We start from the raw sequence: 13,226 nt of genomic DNA on the forward strand, positions 1-13,226 counted from the left end.
TAGTTGTGCTTGGCTCTGGGTTTTACTGTGCAGTTTAGTTTCATGGCTGCATGCTGTTTCTCAAATACCATGTAATATCACACAGGATCTTCCTGCCACCTCGGTTACATATCAGAATTTTCTAGTCTGCAGAAAGGTGCCTGAGTCTATCAGAGTCTTAGAAAACTACATTTTCTATTATGCCACCTCTAGTTTTTTCATGCACCATGTGGAAAATGGAATTTGTCCCACCTCTAGTTCATACCTCAGCTAGCAGCATGATTCCCCACTAAAGATTATTCCTGGATTTAAAAAAAAAATAATAAAACTACTAAGAAAGAATAAATTATGTAAAGTGGGTGAAATCAGTGAAGACATATTGCAGTAATTACCCACTGTGATTAATGCAAATTAAAAACTATTAAAAACCTGTAAGTTGACACATGTATCTGCAATCCTAGAAAGTTCATATATGATTACATTATTTCTCAAGTAATGGAATTATAGATCTTGACCTCCCCCTACCATCTGCAGTGCACTGCAAAACACTGCACTAACCCAGGAGGAAAACAACATATGGAGTTATGTAAAGACTGAGCTATACGCAGGCCATTTCTTTTAGAAGAGTCTTTTCTGAACCTTTGCATAGACTGTGCATAATAACTCTAGGGCTGCCTGGACATGAGGCTGTTCTTATTGGCCCTGAAGGAGTCCAGAGTTTCAAAACTGGGCATAGGAGACAGAGGCATGAAATCACCTTTACTGAAGAGCCACAGCTAAACTGACTAGAATTTTAACTGGAGTAAATTTGTCTCTGCATCTCAGCTGATCATGGCGTGTAAGGAGGTTGAGCTATGCACTCAAAACATGTTTCCAGTGTTCTTGTTGCACATAAAGCCTGAACTGTGCAATTCCAGATCTAAATATATATTTATAAATTTATAAATTTAGCACCTTGAATGTTTTCCAAGATGCTAGGTTTTTTTCAGATATTTATTGTAGTTGCATAGCAAAATGCTTTAGTATGCCAATGTTCAGGAATAGTGAAGCTTCCATGAACTTCCTAGAAAATTAGCCTTTACGCAGAAGAAAAGTGTGACCTGAAATGAATCATTTTCTGCAGATTACCTTTGCTTAATGTATCAAACCAGTATGTTCATTTTATTGTTGCAACTATCAACGGAAGGGTGAGAGGTAAATCTAGTTTTTTCTTCCTGAAGAGCTGAGTCAGTGGCAAGAGATGGCATTGGAGGAAACTTGCCGTGTTTGTTGCATCTGTACACGCTCAATCTTCCAGGTCTAAATAGGAGATTTGAATCTTTTGGGCTGATGACAATCTGCCACCTCACAAGACCAGTAGATTCAATTTTAAATTTTTTGAAAGGGATGGATGCCAAGGAGTCTATAAGTAATAGAAGTATATCAAGTAAATGTGTTCAGCCTTTGAGCAGCTTCTGCAGCAAGTGGAAGTTGTTGGTTACCTTTGAACATCTCTTATTTTTCTTTGTCTGGTTATGACAGAACCTTTAGAAGTCTGTCATACCATTGTAGTTTTCTGGTTGTGTTTGCTTGTTCTGGAGAGGAATGTTAATAAACTGGAAGAACTTCCCGATTGCAGGAAATGTCCAGTTCACTGACCTCTCTCACAAGAACATCACACACCTTTTAGGAATTTAATTTCTGTTGATTACCCTCTCGAGTCTGATTTCCATCTTTTCCCTGCTGTCTCAATAGCCAGCAACCCCAACACGCACAATAGCAGCGACCCCCATTCAGCCACTTCCACAGAGCCAGTCAACACCAAAGCGAATCGACACTCCCAGCTTGGAGGAGCCCAGTGACCTTGAGGAGCTTGAGCAGTTTGCCAAGACTTTCAAACAAAGACGGATCAAACTTGGATTCACTCAGGTGAGACTGCGTACCTTAGTGCCTGCCAGTGTGGAACCTGAGGTCTCATCTTTCAAGTCTGGGGGGAGACTACAATTCCATCATTTCCTAGGAGAACCTGCTTAAATAGGGTTATGCTCTGGCCTTTATGTGGGGGATTTCTAAGAAATAACAGAAAAAGCCATACATCCATCTTACTTCCCTGTTGGTTTTAAAGCATAGCCATTTTCCCAGCAGGGGAAAACGTGCATTTACCAGCTCCAGATGTCATTGCATGTGCACTATTCATTCTATGGGATGTGACATGAATGGGACAAAGCACTTTAAAGCTGCCTTCAGAAGTACAAAGTTCCCAAAATCATACAGTACAATTAACTGCTCTGTGTGTTTAAAAAGTGTATCACATCTGTGCAGTTGCTTTGGATGTCAAAGGGTTTTTATCTCTCAAGCGTATTTTCCTATTAAACATCAATGATTTCTGTATTTAATGCTTTTGCTAAGGTTCCTAAACAAAACCTGAAAGGACTGTCACCTTTGAAGTTTTCTCCTTACAAGGGTGAACTGGAGTTGTGGTTTGTTTTGGTTTGTTTAAAAGCTCAGAAATACCCATAGAGCAGAAGAAAAGTAATCTTGAACATAGTGAAGGTGGTTGAATGAAGACCACAATTAAAAGTACAAAGTGCATTTATATTTTCCATTATTCTGTTGAAAGGAACTTGGTTCCAAGAGTCCTTTCTTATTAATATCAAAATTATTTTTCCCCCTGCAAAATTAAGATATCTCCCCAGGTAAACAATTAGTTTTGGCAGGAGTCTGCAGTTAAGCTTTAGCATGTTTTTACTAGAAGAAAGAGCATGCAAAAATCAAAGTATTTAGAAGTCTGAGCTCAGAGCAGTCAGTCCAAATATGTGATGGAATAGAATATGTAAATCTACTCTAACTGAAAGTGTGTGCTGAAGTCAGATTTATTTTTCTGGCAGAGTCCTAAATTGAAAAATCAAAGTTCATAATGAAAGTTCCTGGCAGCGTCTTAATTATAAGTCAAGAACAGAATGTTCTTAGTCAAATGAAGTGCATTTTGCTGGCATGTGTGCCTCCTTCCCTCCCTTCTTTCCACTAGAGGGAGGCACAGAAATACAAGTGATGGACACACACAAAAGCTCGAATAGAGCAGCACAGAATAGGGTAAAATACAATAGCTTCCCTATAGCCTGACAGAGGAGGTTCGTGTAGATCTTTCATTATTATGTTTAATCTGCCCTGCTGTGAGATGATTATAAAGGCTCAAGCAGACTTTTTAAGTTATGTGTTAACCTTTCTTTATTGACCCTGTTATGAATTTTCATGGTGAGGAAAAATGAACACAACTGCTCAGGCTTACATTTCAGTATTTGCTTTTCAGATTAAAAAAGGGGAATCTTGAGAATGTGATAAAATTACATTTGGTCATTCCTATCCTACTCTGAGTTTGTATGTGTGTAATTAGGCTGTTCTAATAACTTCAACCTAATTGCATAATTGGATGATAATTAGAGACCCCGATTACTTTGGTTTCCTATAGTTGGATAAATAGACTGTCTTTCAGAGGATAAAAGAAATTTATTTCCAGCAGTACTGTAAGCTTTTTCAGACTCACGCCACCCCTGCCTTTCAAAAATAATTGCAAGATTTAGTTTGCATTGCAAACTAATCATTTACTGCATTCTGTTGTGTGAACAATAAAACAGGTTTTGAATTTCAGCAGTTCTGCCTCTTCTCCCACCCTGAAATGTGGGTGATGCATTTAAATCCCTTTGTTTATTTCCCTTAAAAATACCTCCACGTTTGACACAGAGGGACACAATGAGCAAGCTGCACCTTAGCATCATTGCAGGCCTGGCACTAATTGCTCAGCACAGATTCAGGAGACGTGAGTGAACATTTTAGACAATGTTATTTTTATTCTGTGAAAGGTGTTGCCTCTGCTAGATCATCTGAGCTTCTTAACAGACCAGTACACACAACAGTGATGTTCTTTATAATCAGTTTCAGTTCATTACCAGAGCTTCAGTCACCCTACAGAGTAGATAAGATGTGTATACAGTGCCTGTATACTCTGTTCCATCCTACCTGTGGGCCATCCCAATATATAAAATCCCAATATGTAAATTCCTTTGCTTGCAGCTGAAATGCTGCCACCTTTTGGCATCGACAAAGAAATGGTTAACTATTCATTTCAAATCAGATGGCAAATGTTTGTAAGAACAACATAAATCCAGAATTAAATTTAGTTGGGGGACTGGAGCAAATTTCATAACTCTTTCCTGCCAAGACATAAATCAACTTATCTCTAAAATGGTTTACATAGCCAGGTTTTCTTCTTCATAAACCCAGAAGAGCATCCACGTTACTCCTCTTGGAATGATTTATGAGTTTTAAAATGCACAGAATCCTGGCATATGAGTAGAAGCATAAATGTGAGTTCCCACGTGTTTCCTCTGATTGAAAGGCACACAAACCAATTATTCTGGTCCTCTTCTAGGAAGGAAATTGTTTTTTTGCTCAACCTGCACAATTTGCTAAGCTTCTCGAAGGCTGTTTTCTTCCTGGCTTGTGTGTGGCCACTCTGCATGCTGTCAGTGTACTCACACCCAGCTGTGGTTTTGGAGCTGACTCAGAGAAAAGTGAGCTTTATACCCAATCCAACTAACCCATTCGCAATTAAACTCCACTAACTGGGCTCCAGCTTTTCAGCCTCTTCTTCCAGACTTCTCATACTTTGCTTTGTGCTAAAAAAAAAAAAATAATCTAAATAAAGCTACTTTAGACCAAATAGTATACTTGACAAGTGCAATTTTTTTTTTTCAAAGGGCAGGACTTTCCAGCATTAAAACAAAGCATGAAAATATTATGGTGTTTTTAATGGCCACAATCAAGAATGGATTGGATATTTTTTAAACACCACTTTCCAAGTGTATACTACATAGCTATATAATTTATACATAAATATTAGGATAAGCAGAATGTCTGCTAGCAGAATAGCTAGCTAAAACTGAGTTTAAAAAGCAATAACAGATGTGAAGAGATGATCATCTGCCTGTAAATCTCCTGGACAGCTTTCTGGCAGATGGGTAATGATAGTCAAGACTGCAGTTAATCATTATTTGAAATGGTTCAACTTCTTGTCTGCTTTGAAATTTGTATCTATTGGGGAGAAATTTTGTTTGAGCCTCAGAAGATACTAACAGTTCAGATGAGAATATTTCTGCATCTGTTTAAATGTGATGTACGTGTGCAGACATCTTTTCTAGAGTATTTTCTACAAATTTGAGAATGTAAATTCATTGCATTTCTGCATATTTGAACTCTCCGTCTTTGGCGTGAAATATGCAGAAAAACTTAAACCTGCTCCTAAAGAGAACTTGGCCTTTACTTATTTTAAAGAACTAAGAAAAAATTACGAGTTACTATTCAGTGGAATGTGCTGCTCAGTGATAATGTTAAGAAGACAAAGCATCAGGGATTTCCTGGAAAGAGTTACACGGTTAAACTGACTGAGGTTTGACATTTCTTTATGATTATTGCTTTAGCCTGAATCTTGGTAGCGCTGAGAAAGCCTCTGCGAAACTGAAATCCCACGCAGCAGTGGAGCCACTGAGAACACCAGAATGTGACAGGATTCCTTGCTTTGGAAGTGCCTATGTCAGTGAATCCCTTTTTTCTCTTTCTTTGTCCAGGGTGATGTTGGGCTCGCTATGGGCAAACTCTATGGAAATGACTTCAGCCAAACTACCATCTCTCGCTTTGAAGCCTTGAACCTCAGCTTTAAGAACATGTGCAAGTTAAAGCCACTTCTGGAAAAGTGGCTCAATGATGCAGGTGAATGAGTCTGTGTGTTTCTTCACCAGCCTACCAAAATCAATAGGGTTCTGAAAAGCTGCTTCGTTTGTGCCCTTATGGTTTTATGAAGCTACCAGCCTTTGTAGCTGCCCAGGGGACAAATGAGGGTCCATATCCAAAAAGGGTTCCCTTTCCATGTGCCTATATGCATCCAAAGTAGTTCTACTATGAACTTTCAGAAATGTGTTCTCTAGACAGCTGAACAATTGCATGGGATGAGGTACAATATGTGTCATGATTTTCCTCCTTCATGTATGTTAATGCATATAACTTCTAATCCTCTTCCAGCTTTCTTTTTCAGATGTGTAGTAGGGAGAGGGTTGCATGATTTGTTGTTTCAGTAGGCAGAGCTTATTGCATCCATCTCCTTCTATACCCCTGTATGCATTCCTTTTGTCTCTCTCCAAGGGTTCAGATAAATCTTCTTCCCTGTAGGAAGCGTGTTTTTGTGGGTTAGGTTTTGCTTTTTCCCTCCCATATTAATTTTTTTTCTGGGATACAAGTTATTCACTATGCCAGTGTTGGTAGTGTTCTTTCTTTTTATCTCCCACCAGCAAAAGGAGCTTGTGTGGTGGTGCTAGGTGTTAGGATAGAAAGTGTTTGAGAGTGCTGTCAGCCAGTTTTTTCTTCCAAGTTGCAATTGTACACAGTATAAAACTGATGGATATGTTAAACAGATGGCAGGGATGGTGTGTGCCTTCCTGTTTTTACCAAAATGGGGAGAGCTCTATGCCGGCGCCTACAGCATTCTCTGAAATTTTGAAAGTAATTTCATGCAGTGTTGAAAATTTGTCCTGCATCGAGAAAAGGAAGTGTCATTCTGTTGTGCTGACAGGAGTTATCAGTAGGTGTTCTAGGTCTGTGATAGAAAACATAAATACCTCCACACTGAGTGCTCAAGTCCACAGGACAGCGGTCCCCAAACCTTCCAGCAACACTGGATGGATCCCAGTGCTGCAAGGGGTGTCACAGAGGTTTTGTTTTTTTCTTATGGCCTGAAGAAATGTTTGTCTCTGTAAAATTAAGGACTGTGAACAGTGTCAGGGTTCTTCACATCCTACAAATGGCGAACCATTGTCTTTGGCTCTGACTAAGTTTCATGAAAATCCTTGGAAGAAAGATTCAGGCAACTTTAGAGGCTACTGTTCTACTTTTAGGTAAAAGCAGGCAGGAAAAGCACGCTGATGATTCCAGAATTTATTGCCATGGAACTCAGCTGGTTCTCAGTGGAGTTTTCAGACTGAGAAAGGGTTTCCACATGTTTACAGGTGCCATTACTATTAAAAAAGTCTAGAAAATACTTGCCCATTTGAATCTATCAGAATAATTGTGGGCATTGTGAACATTGACACCCACAAACCCCAGTGCAATGAGGGAAGTCCAGCCACAATTGATCATTTTGTTGAAATTCCCTGCTGACTCTTGCCTTTTGGTTAGATTGTTCTTCCTGCTGCAAAGTGGGGTTAAATGTTGTCTCTTTGCTCCTCTGTAAAGCCAGAAAGACAGGATTAGGGGTTAAGAGCCCTGGTGGAGTCAAGGAGTGGGAGCTGCTCCCCGTGCAGAGTGTTTGGTAGCACTGAGTGTCTGCTAAGATGTCCTAAGAGAAGAGACTGAACACTGTGAAGCTGGTTATGAACTTCTCTTCCTTGAGTGTTTTGTAGAGTGGGTAAAAGAAATTTCAGGCTGCTCAGATTTTTTCATAACTGCCTGAGACTTTCAGCTATGGCTCATGGATATCAAGTACTCCTTTTTCCTTTAAACTGGGGCTTGCAGTGAGTGAGTGGGGAACAGAATGAGATATGGGAGACAAACTCTGTGTAGGTATTATGAAAGGGATACTATGGTAGCATACAGGAGCAGAGGGCATCCTCTGGCCTTACCTTAGCTTTTTAGTTTCAGGTGTATGTTGTAGTTTGTAAATACAGTGATTAATGCATGTGATCTTCATAAAGCTCTATGTCTTTGGAATAGATACAGAGCAGGTCTTAAGATACCTTGCACAGGTGAACACTTGCATTAGACTGCACTTTCAGATGAAATCTCCTGACTTGTGTTAATCTTCTTCTTTTTCAGAAAACCTCTCATCTGATTCAACTCTCTCCAGCCCAAGTGCCCTGAATTCTCCAGGGCAAGGGATCGAAGGCTTGAACCGTAGGAGGAAGAAACGCACCAGCATAGAGACCAACATACGTGTGGCCTTAGAGAAGAGTTTCCTGGAGGTCAGTGGTCCTGTGCTGTGCTCAGCCTGTGAAGAACTGGAGAAACTCCACTAACAATCATATGTGTCAGAGGGAACCCATTGCTGTGCCATTTAGGCAACTGCTAGTGCTAAACAAGGGGAATACAAAAGCCTTGCTAAGAAACATGCATCGACATCTGCTTCACTTTAAAAGCAAAACACAAACCCCCTCAGAAAAACTCACTGGTTCTTACAGTTCACTGACTTTGTGATCTTGCATTCCAGGACACTCAGACACAGGTTTAAACACTAATCTTCATGAGGATGGATAACTGGGGCAGTAGTCTAAGCACACATAATTTGAGGTTTTTAGCTGGAGGGCAGAAGCACCTACTGTGGTTTGTCTCTACTATACCACTGACCAGATTCTGGATCTAAATCACCAATTCAGATTTCTGCCTACTGCAGAAGAAGCTATGATGCAAAACTCCAGGAGGTAATTTCAGAGCTTTTCAAGTACCATTTTCTTTTGCCAGAACCAAAAGCCTACCTCGGATGAGATCGCCATGATAGCTGACCAGCTAAACATGGAGAAGGAGGTGATCCGCGTTTGGTTCTGTAACCGGCGCCAGAAGGAGAAAAGGATCAACCCACCCAGCAGTGGGGGAACCAGCAGCTCGCCCATCAAAGCAATTTTCCCTTGTCCAACCTCACTGGTAAGAGCTGAGAACTGGGCTGGCAAAGATCACTGGTGGAGGTAGTTCTGCTGTGCCCACTGTGGAAGCTATACAGGCTGCACCTTCTTGGTACAGCAGGCTTGTTCTCACATATTTGTATTTTACTGGCATTTTGAGTGCTCCACCTGGATACTGTCTAAGAGAGATAACGCTTACAAATCAGGCTCTAGTCAGGCCTTCAATGAGGGTGTTTTATTTAGTCAGCTCGTGAACAAATACTCTGACCACCAAATTTGCACTTGGCATTATTGCTTTGAACTTACTTCAGGTAATACCTCCAGTTTATATCTGGGCTTTCCTTCTTTTACCCAATTTTTTAAAAATAAAATAATAGTAATTTTTTAAAAGTGCTTAATAGCTCTCCCTCTCCCCTCTTATTTTAGCAGCTCTGGTCAGTAAATGAGCAGGAGTAAAATGTATCATGCACTGGAGCAGGTTTCTCAGAGAAAATGTGGAGTCTCCCTTATTGGAGATACTCAAGAACCATCTGGACTCAGTTCTGTGCCATGTGCTCTAGGACTGACCCTGCAGGGAGGTTGGACCAAAGGACCCACTGTGGTCTTTTCCAATCTTACCTATCATTTGATTCTGTATCATTTGGAGACTTAAGTCACACCAATCCAGTGATACTAGTGTTGTTACTTCTAGTCAGAAATGATTTATATAAAAGAAAGACATGGAACAAAACAGTTTAGCTAATACTCATGTAATTAATTTCCCACACTTGTATTTACCTCAGGTAAACACAAACTTCATGAAAATAAGAGTAACAAAACACATGCATCAAGGTTCCTTCAGCACCTTTGCTACCAATGTCCATGGAGGTCTGTTCTCATAAATAGAAACAGTAGCTATTAGATTTCATAGTAGCTATGCTAATAGGAATGTGGTGGAATTTATGTAGCCTGTAGCTGTCCTTTTGTAGTATTTATTCCACCCTCATCACCGTAGTAGCTAATATCTTCCAGTACTTCATTAAACCATTAATTTTGGTGACGTGTTATTCTCTCCCCTCATCCTTGTCTCAGGGTGTGTGCATGCAACCTTTTGTTTCAGGGGAAGGGCTGTCTTAAGTGTAATTAGTCTTTTTTATTATTGTTGTTGGTTTGGGAATTTTTTTTGTTGGTTTTTTTTTTTTTCTTCCCCCATTTGCAAAGCAAGGTTGCATGCCTTGCTACCAAAGCAGAATACAGTGAGATTTATGGTAGTGTGTTTTAGTAACTGTGCAAGTTGCCTCAACTGCAACTCAAAGGAGCTTTCCTACAGAAATTTTCCTGTTGCTGTAGTCTGCCATTGTATGTAACAAATTGAGGTGTTAACCACAGTCTCCCTTTCATCAGTGAAGTTTCACTAGTGTTTTCACTCATTCTGAGCTTCTCTTAAGGCTGTGCTGCTACACAAATGGATGTTCCAGCCCCGCTGCCCCCAGCCTTCACTGACTGTGTGCTTTGTTGATTCCTTGTGTCAGCTCTGGAGATTGTGTCCATAGGATGCTCGGGCTTAGTTTGGTAGTTTGACTGCAAATTAGCCATGTGAGGAGCAGTGATGAATTTTCAGTGTGGTTATCTAAGCAGTGTGACTTGCAGCCTGGCTGCAAGGGCGAGGGCTCTGCAGCAGGATTGGAGGGGAAGGCTCCTTTTGGGGGCAGCCTCCTTTTGCATTGGCTGGAGTCACTCACCGTAACCACGGGGGTGAGCTGTATTAATTCCAGGTCATTCTCTGCCCTGAAATAGGGATTGTGACCTTGGCCTTAACTGCTTGCTGGACAGATGACAGATGCAGTGGCTGGGCTGCATTAGTGGGAGGTGTACTGTGTTTCCAGCTCCTCTTAATTTCATACACTATTTGAGATAGGCAGAAAGCTTTCAGATCTGTCCCAGTTGCCCCAGTCTTGTTTGAAATGCGTGAAGCATTTGACTCCCTCTAAGAGGATGTGTAGCATGAGAGATATTTCTCTGATAATAGACTTAAGGTAAGAGAGTGGAAAGGAGGAATTTTTTAGCCTATATCCTTGGCTATGTTCTCTTGGGCAATTCCAGAGGATTCATTTCTCTCATTGATGTATAACAGCCTTCAGATATTACCGTTGGACACCATTTCTTGTCCATAGAAAGTCCTTTCCTTATATTTCATTTTTCCTCATAAGCTAGTTTCTCCAGCCTTAAATCTTTGGTGTTTATCTGTAGTGTCTTCAGTTTATTGTAGCTTTCTTGTAATAAACCATCCACAATTGAAAACTCCATTTGTATGTTTTAAAATTCAGAGATTCTTCCTCTGGCACAAGAAAACTTATCAAAGTAAAGCTTAGAGTTTGGTTGAATAAAAGTGAAATGTTACTCTGCTTCTCCATATAAACACATTACCTTAAATACCTTTGTTAATGCTGGGGCATTTACATAGTTTCATCAGAGAAAGAGATTTGGAACTGAAAAGATGTTTAAGCAAGAAAAATGAAAGTAGAAATAATATATTTTGTAACTCTTTCTGTAAGAGTTTCTCTATTAAAACAAGGTGCTGTCTTTGTGGGGTGGCAGGGAGAGGGCTAACTTGCACTCTTGAGACAATGTGGATAGGGGTGTATCTCCTTTCAAATACTGAATTATTAGGAATAAAGATATTGCTGGTAATTAGAGAAGATGCTATGGTTGTTTCATTGAATGATAAAGTAACCAAATTACAAAAAATTAGTTTATATGCAGCATTTTCCCTGATAACTTCCTCAGGTGAGGGGGGAAAGAAAGAAATCCAGGTCTAGTGTGTAACTGTGTCTTTGAGCAGCTGAGCAGTTTTATTTGTTTTTGACCTCCAGGTGGCAACCACGCCAAGCCTTGTGACTAGCAGTGCAGCTACAACCCTGACTGTCAACCCCGTGCTCCCTCTGGCCAGTCCTGCTGTCACCAGTCTGTCAGTCACAGGTAAGGGCTGATCTCTGCTGCCACCACGTCAACCCCTTTTGAATTCCTAAAATAGTCATTCACGATTGGTCACTGGTATCCCAGGACATTCTTATCATTGTTCCTTGTTGCTGCACTAGGAGGCTTCAGTTTTTTGACCACTGAGTTGACTTTTCCAGGATTAAAATCGCAGGTGGTGTTGAAACAAAATATAACTGTATTTCCTTGCTGGCTGCTAGAGCTCCTCAGCCTCCCATTGGGAAGTGTCCTTTCATTTTTTCATTTGAACTCTTGATGCCTCTTGGTGCTATAGAAATGTGTGTTTGTGCCCCTTTCAGCTGGACATGCAGCTGAGATCGGGTGGGCAGGAGTTTCTGGTGTCTGGTCTCTGTTTTGTACTGATCTGACCAGGACCAATCTTCCAGGCACAACAGAAACCACCTCCAACAACACGGCAACAGTGATTTCAACAGCACCTCCAGCTTCTTCAGCAGTGACATCACCCTCGCTGAGCCCTTCCCCTTCTGCCTCAGCCTCCACTTCAGAGGCATCCAGTGCCAGTGAGACCAGCACAACACAGACAACCTCCACCCCCTTGTCCTCCCCTCTGGGGACCAGCCAGGTGATGGTAACGGCATCAGGGTTGCAAACGGCGGCAGCGGCCGCCTTACAAGGAGCTGCACAGTTGCCTGCAAATGCAAGTCTTGCTGCCATGGCTGCTGCAGCAGGACTAAACCCAGGCTTGATGGCATCCTCGCAGTTTGCAGCTGGGTAAGGGTCAATTTTGCACACCCTTTTAGGTGAGGTGACGGAAGAGTGAAGGAGAATTCTTGGGATAAATTGCTTTTATGTATCACCGTCATTTATCTCAGATTCTGAAGGTTTACTCTTGGATGGCAATTGACCATTCTCCTCACAGTACACAACTACTGTGTTCATTTTAAAGGTGAAAAAGCCGTGTTGCAGTGATGTTGTTGCTTGATAAATCATTCATCCCACTGCAGAGCTTGACTTAAAAACTGCAGCTTACTACTGAATCAGAATGTGTCCAATTAATTGAAAAATGGAGAGATAGCCTAGACCCATTTCACACCTCTGTATGCATTTCTCCATCGTGAGCAAGAAGTTCTCAAAGATGCAAGATGATGTATTGTTGAAGCTGCAGTTTCAGGAATGTTGCTCAGAGAGATGTTTCTTTGATTCCTCTTGTTTTACATATTTCTTATCTGCATTTGGGAGAGGATGATAGTTGTGTAACAATTAACAGGTTTCACAAAATGCTTTACAAGAATATCTTACACCAACGATCAATGCAAGTCATATATTTACAGTGCTTGTACTTCAGGCATGTCATGAACCCCTCATGGAGTTAAAAGTAAAATAATCCCAAAATAGCCCTTAATCTCTGGTCTTTCCTTCCTCCTTGCCCTCTCCCTACCCTTCCCCCTTTTTTAAAAATATGATGGTGTACTTTTGAACAGTGACAACCTTTTCTTAAAAGTAACACTCTTTCTCTTTTCCACTTCTTCCATGATCTTGCTTGCTGCAGAGGTGCCTTACTCAGTCTCAATCCAGGGACATTAGGTGGTGCTCTCAGCCCGGCCCTGATGAGCAACAGTACACTGGCAACTATTCAAGGTCAGTAGTGTTCCTTTTCATGCATCTCTGTCA

At 40.9% G+C, this 13,226-nt stretch overlaps 1 protein-coding gene across 9 annotated transcripts in view; it reads left to right on the top strand.

Annotated features, from left to right (window-relative positions):
- Window positions 1-13,226, top strand: part of POU2F1 (POU class 2 homeobox 1) — a 110,252-nt gene that overhangs the window by 86,587 nt on the left and 10,439 nt on the right. For all 9 annotated transcript variants that reach the window (XR_010083045.1, XM_063419462.1, XM_063419463.1 and 6 more), the window contains 7 exons: window positions 1,714-1,887; window positions 5,583-5,724; window positions 7,819-7,964; window positions 8,461-8,640; window positions 11,471-11,576; window positions 11,981-12,326; window positions 13,105-13,193. Coding sequence is in view for 8 of the 9 variants with exons in the window: in XM_063419462.1 (XP_063275532.1) it covers window positions 1,714-1,887; window positions 5,583-5,724; window positions 7,819-7,964; window positions 8,461-8,640; window positions 11,471-11,576; window positions 11,981-12,326; window positions 13,105-13,193 (1,183 nt within the window). In the remaining variant the exon portion in view is untranslated. The remainder of the gene's footprint in view (window positions 1-1,713; window positions 1,888-5,582; window positions 5,725-7,818; window positions 7,965-8,460; window positions 8,641-11,470; window positions 11,577-11,980; window positions 12,327-13,104; window positions 13,194-13,226) is intronic.

This window comes from Prinia subflava, chromosome 25 (genome assembly GCF_021018805.1).
Source record: "Prinia subflava isolate CZ2003 ecotype Zambia chromosome 25, Cam_Psub_1.2, whole genome shotgun sequence".
NCBI classification, from domain to species: Eukaryota; Metazoa; Chordata; class Aves; order Passeriformes; family Cisticolidae; genus Prinia; species Prinia subflava.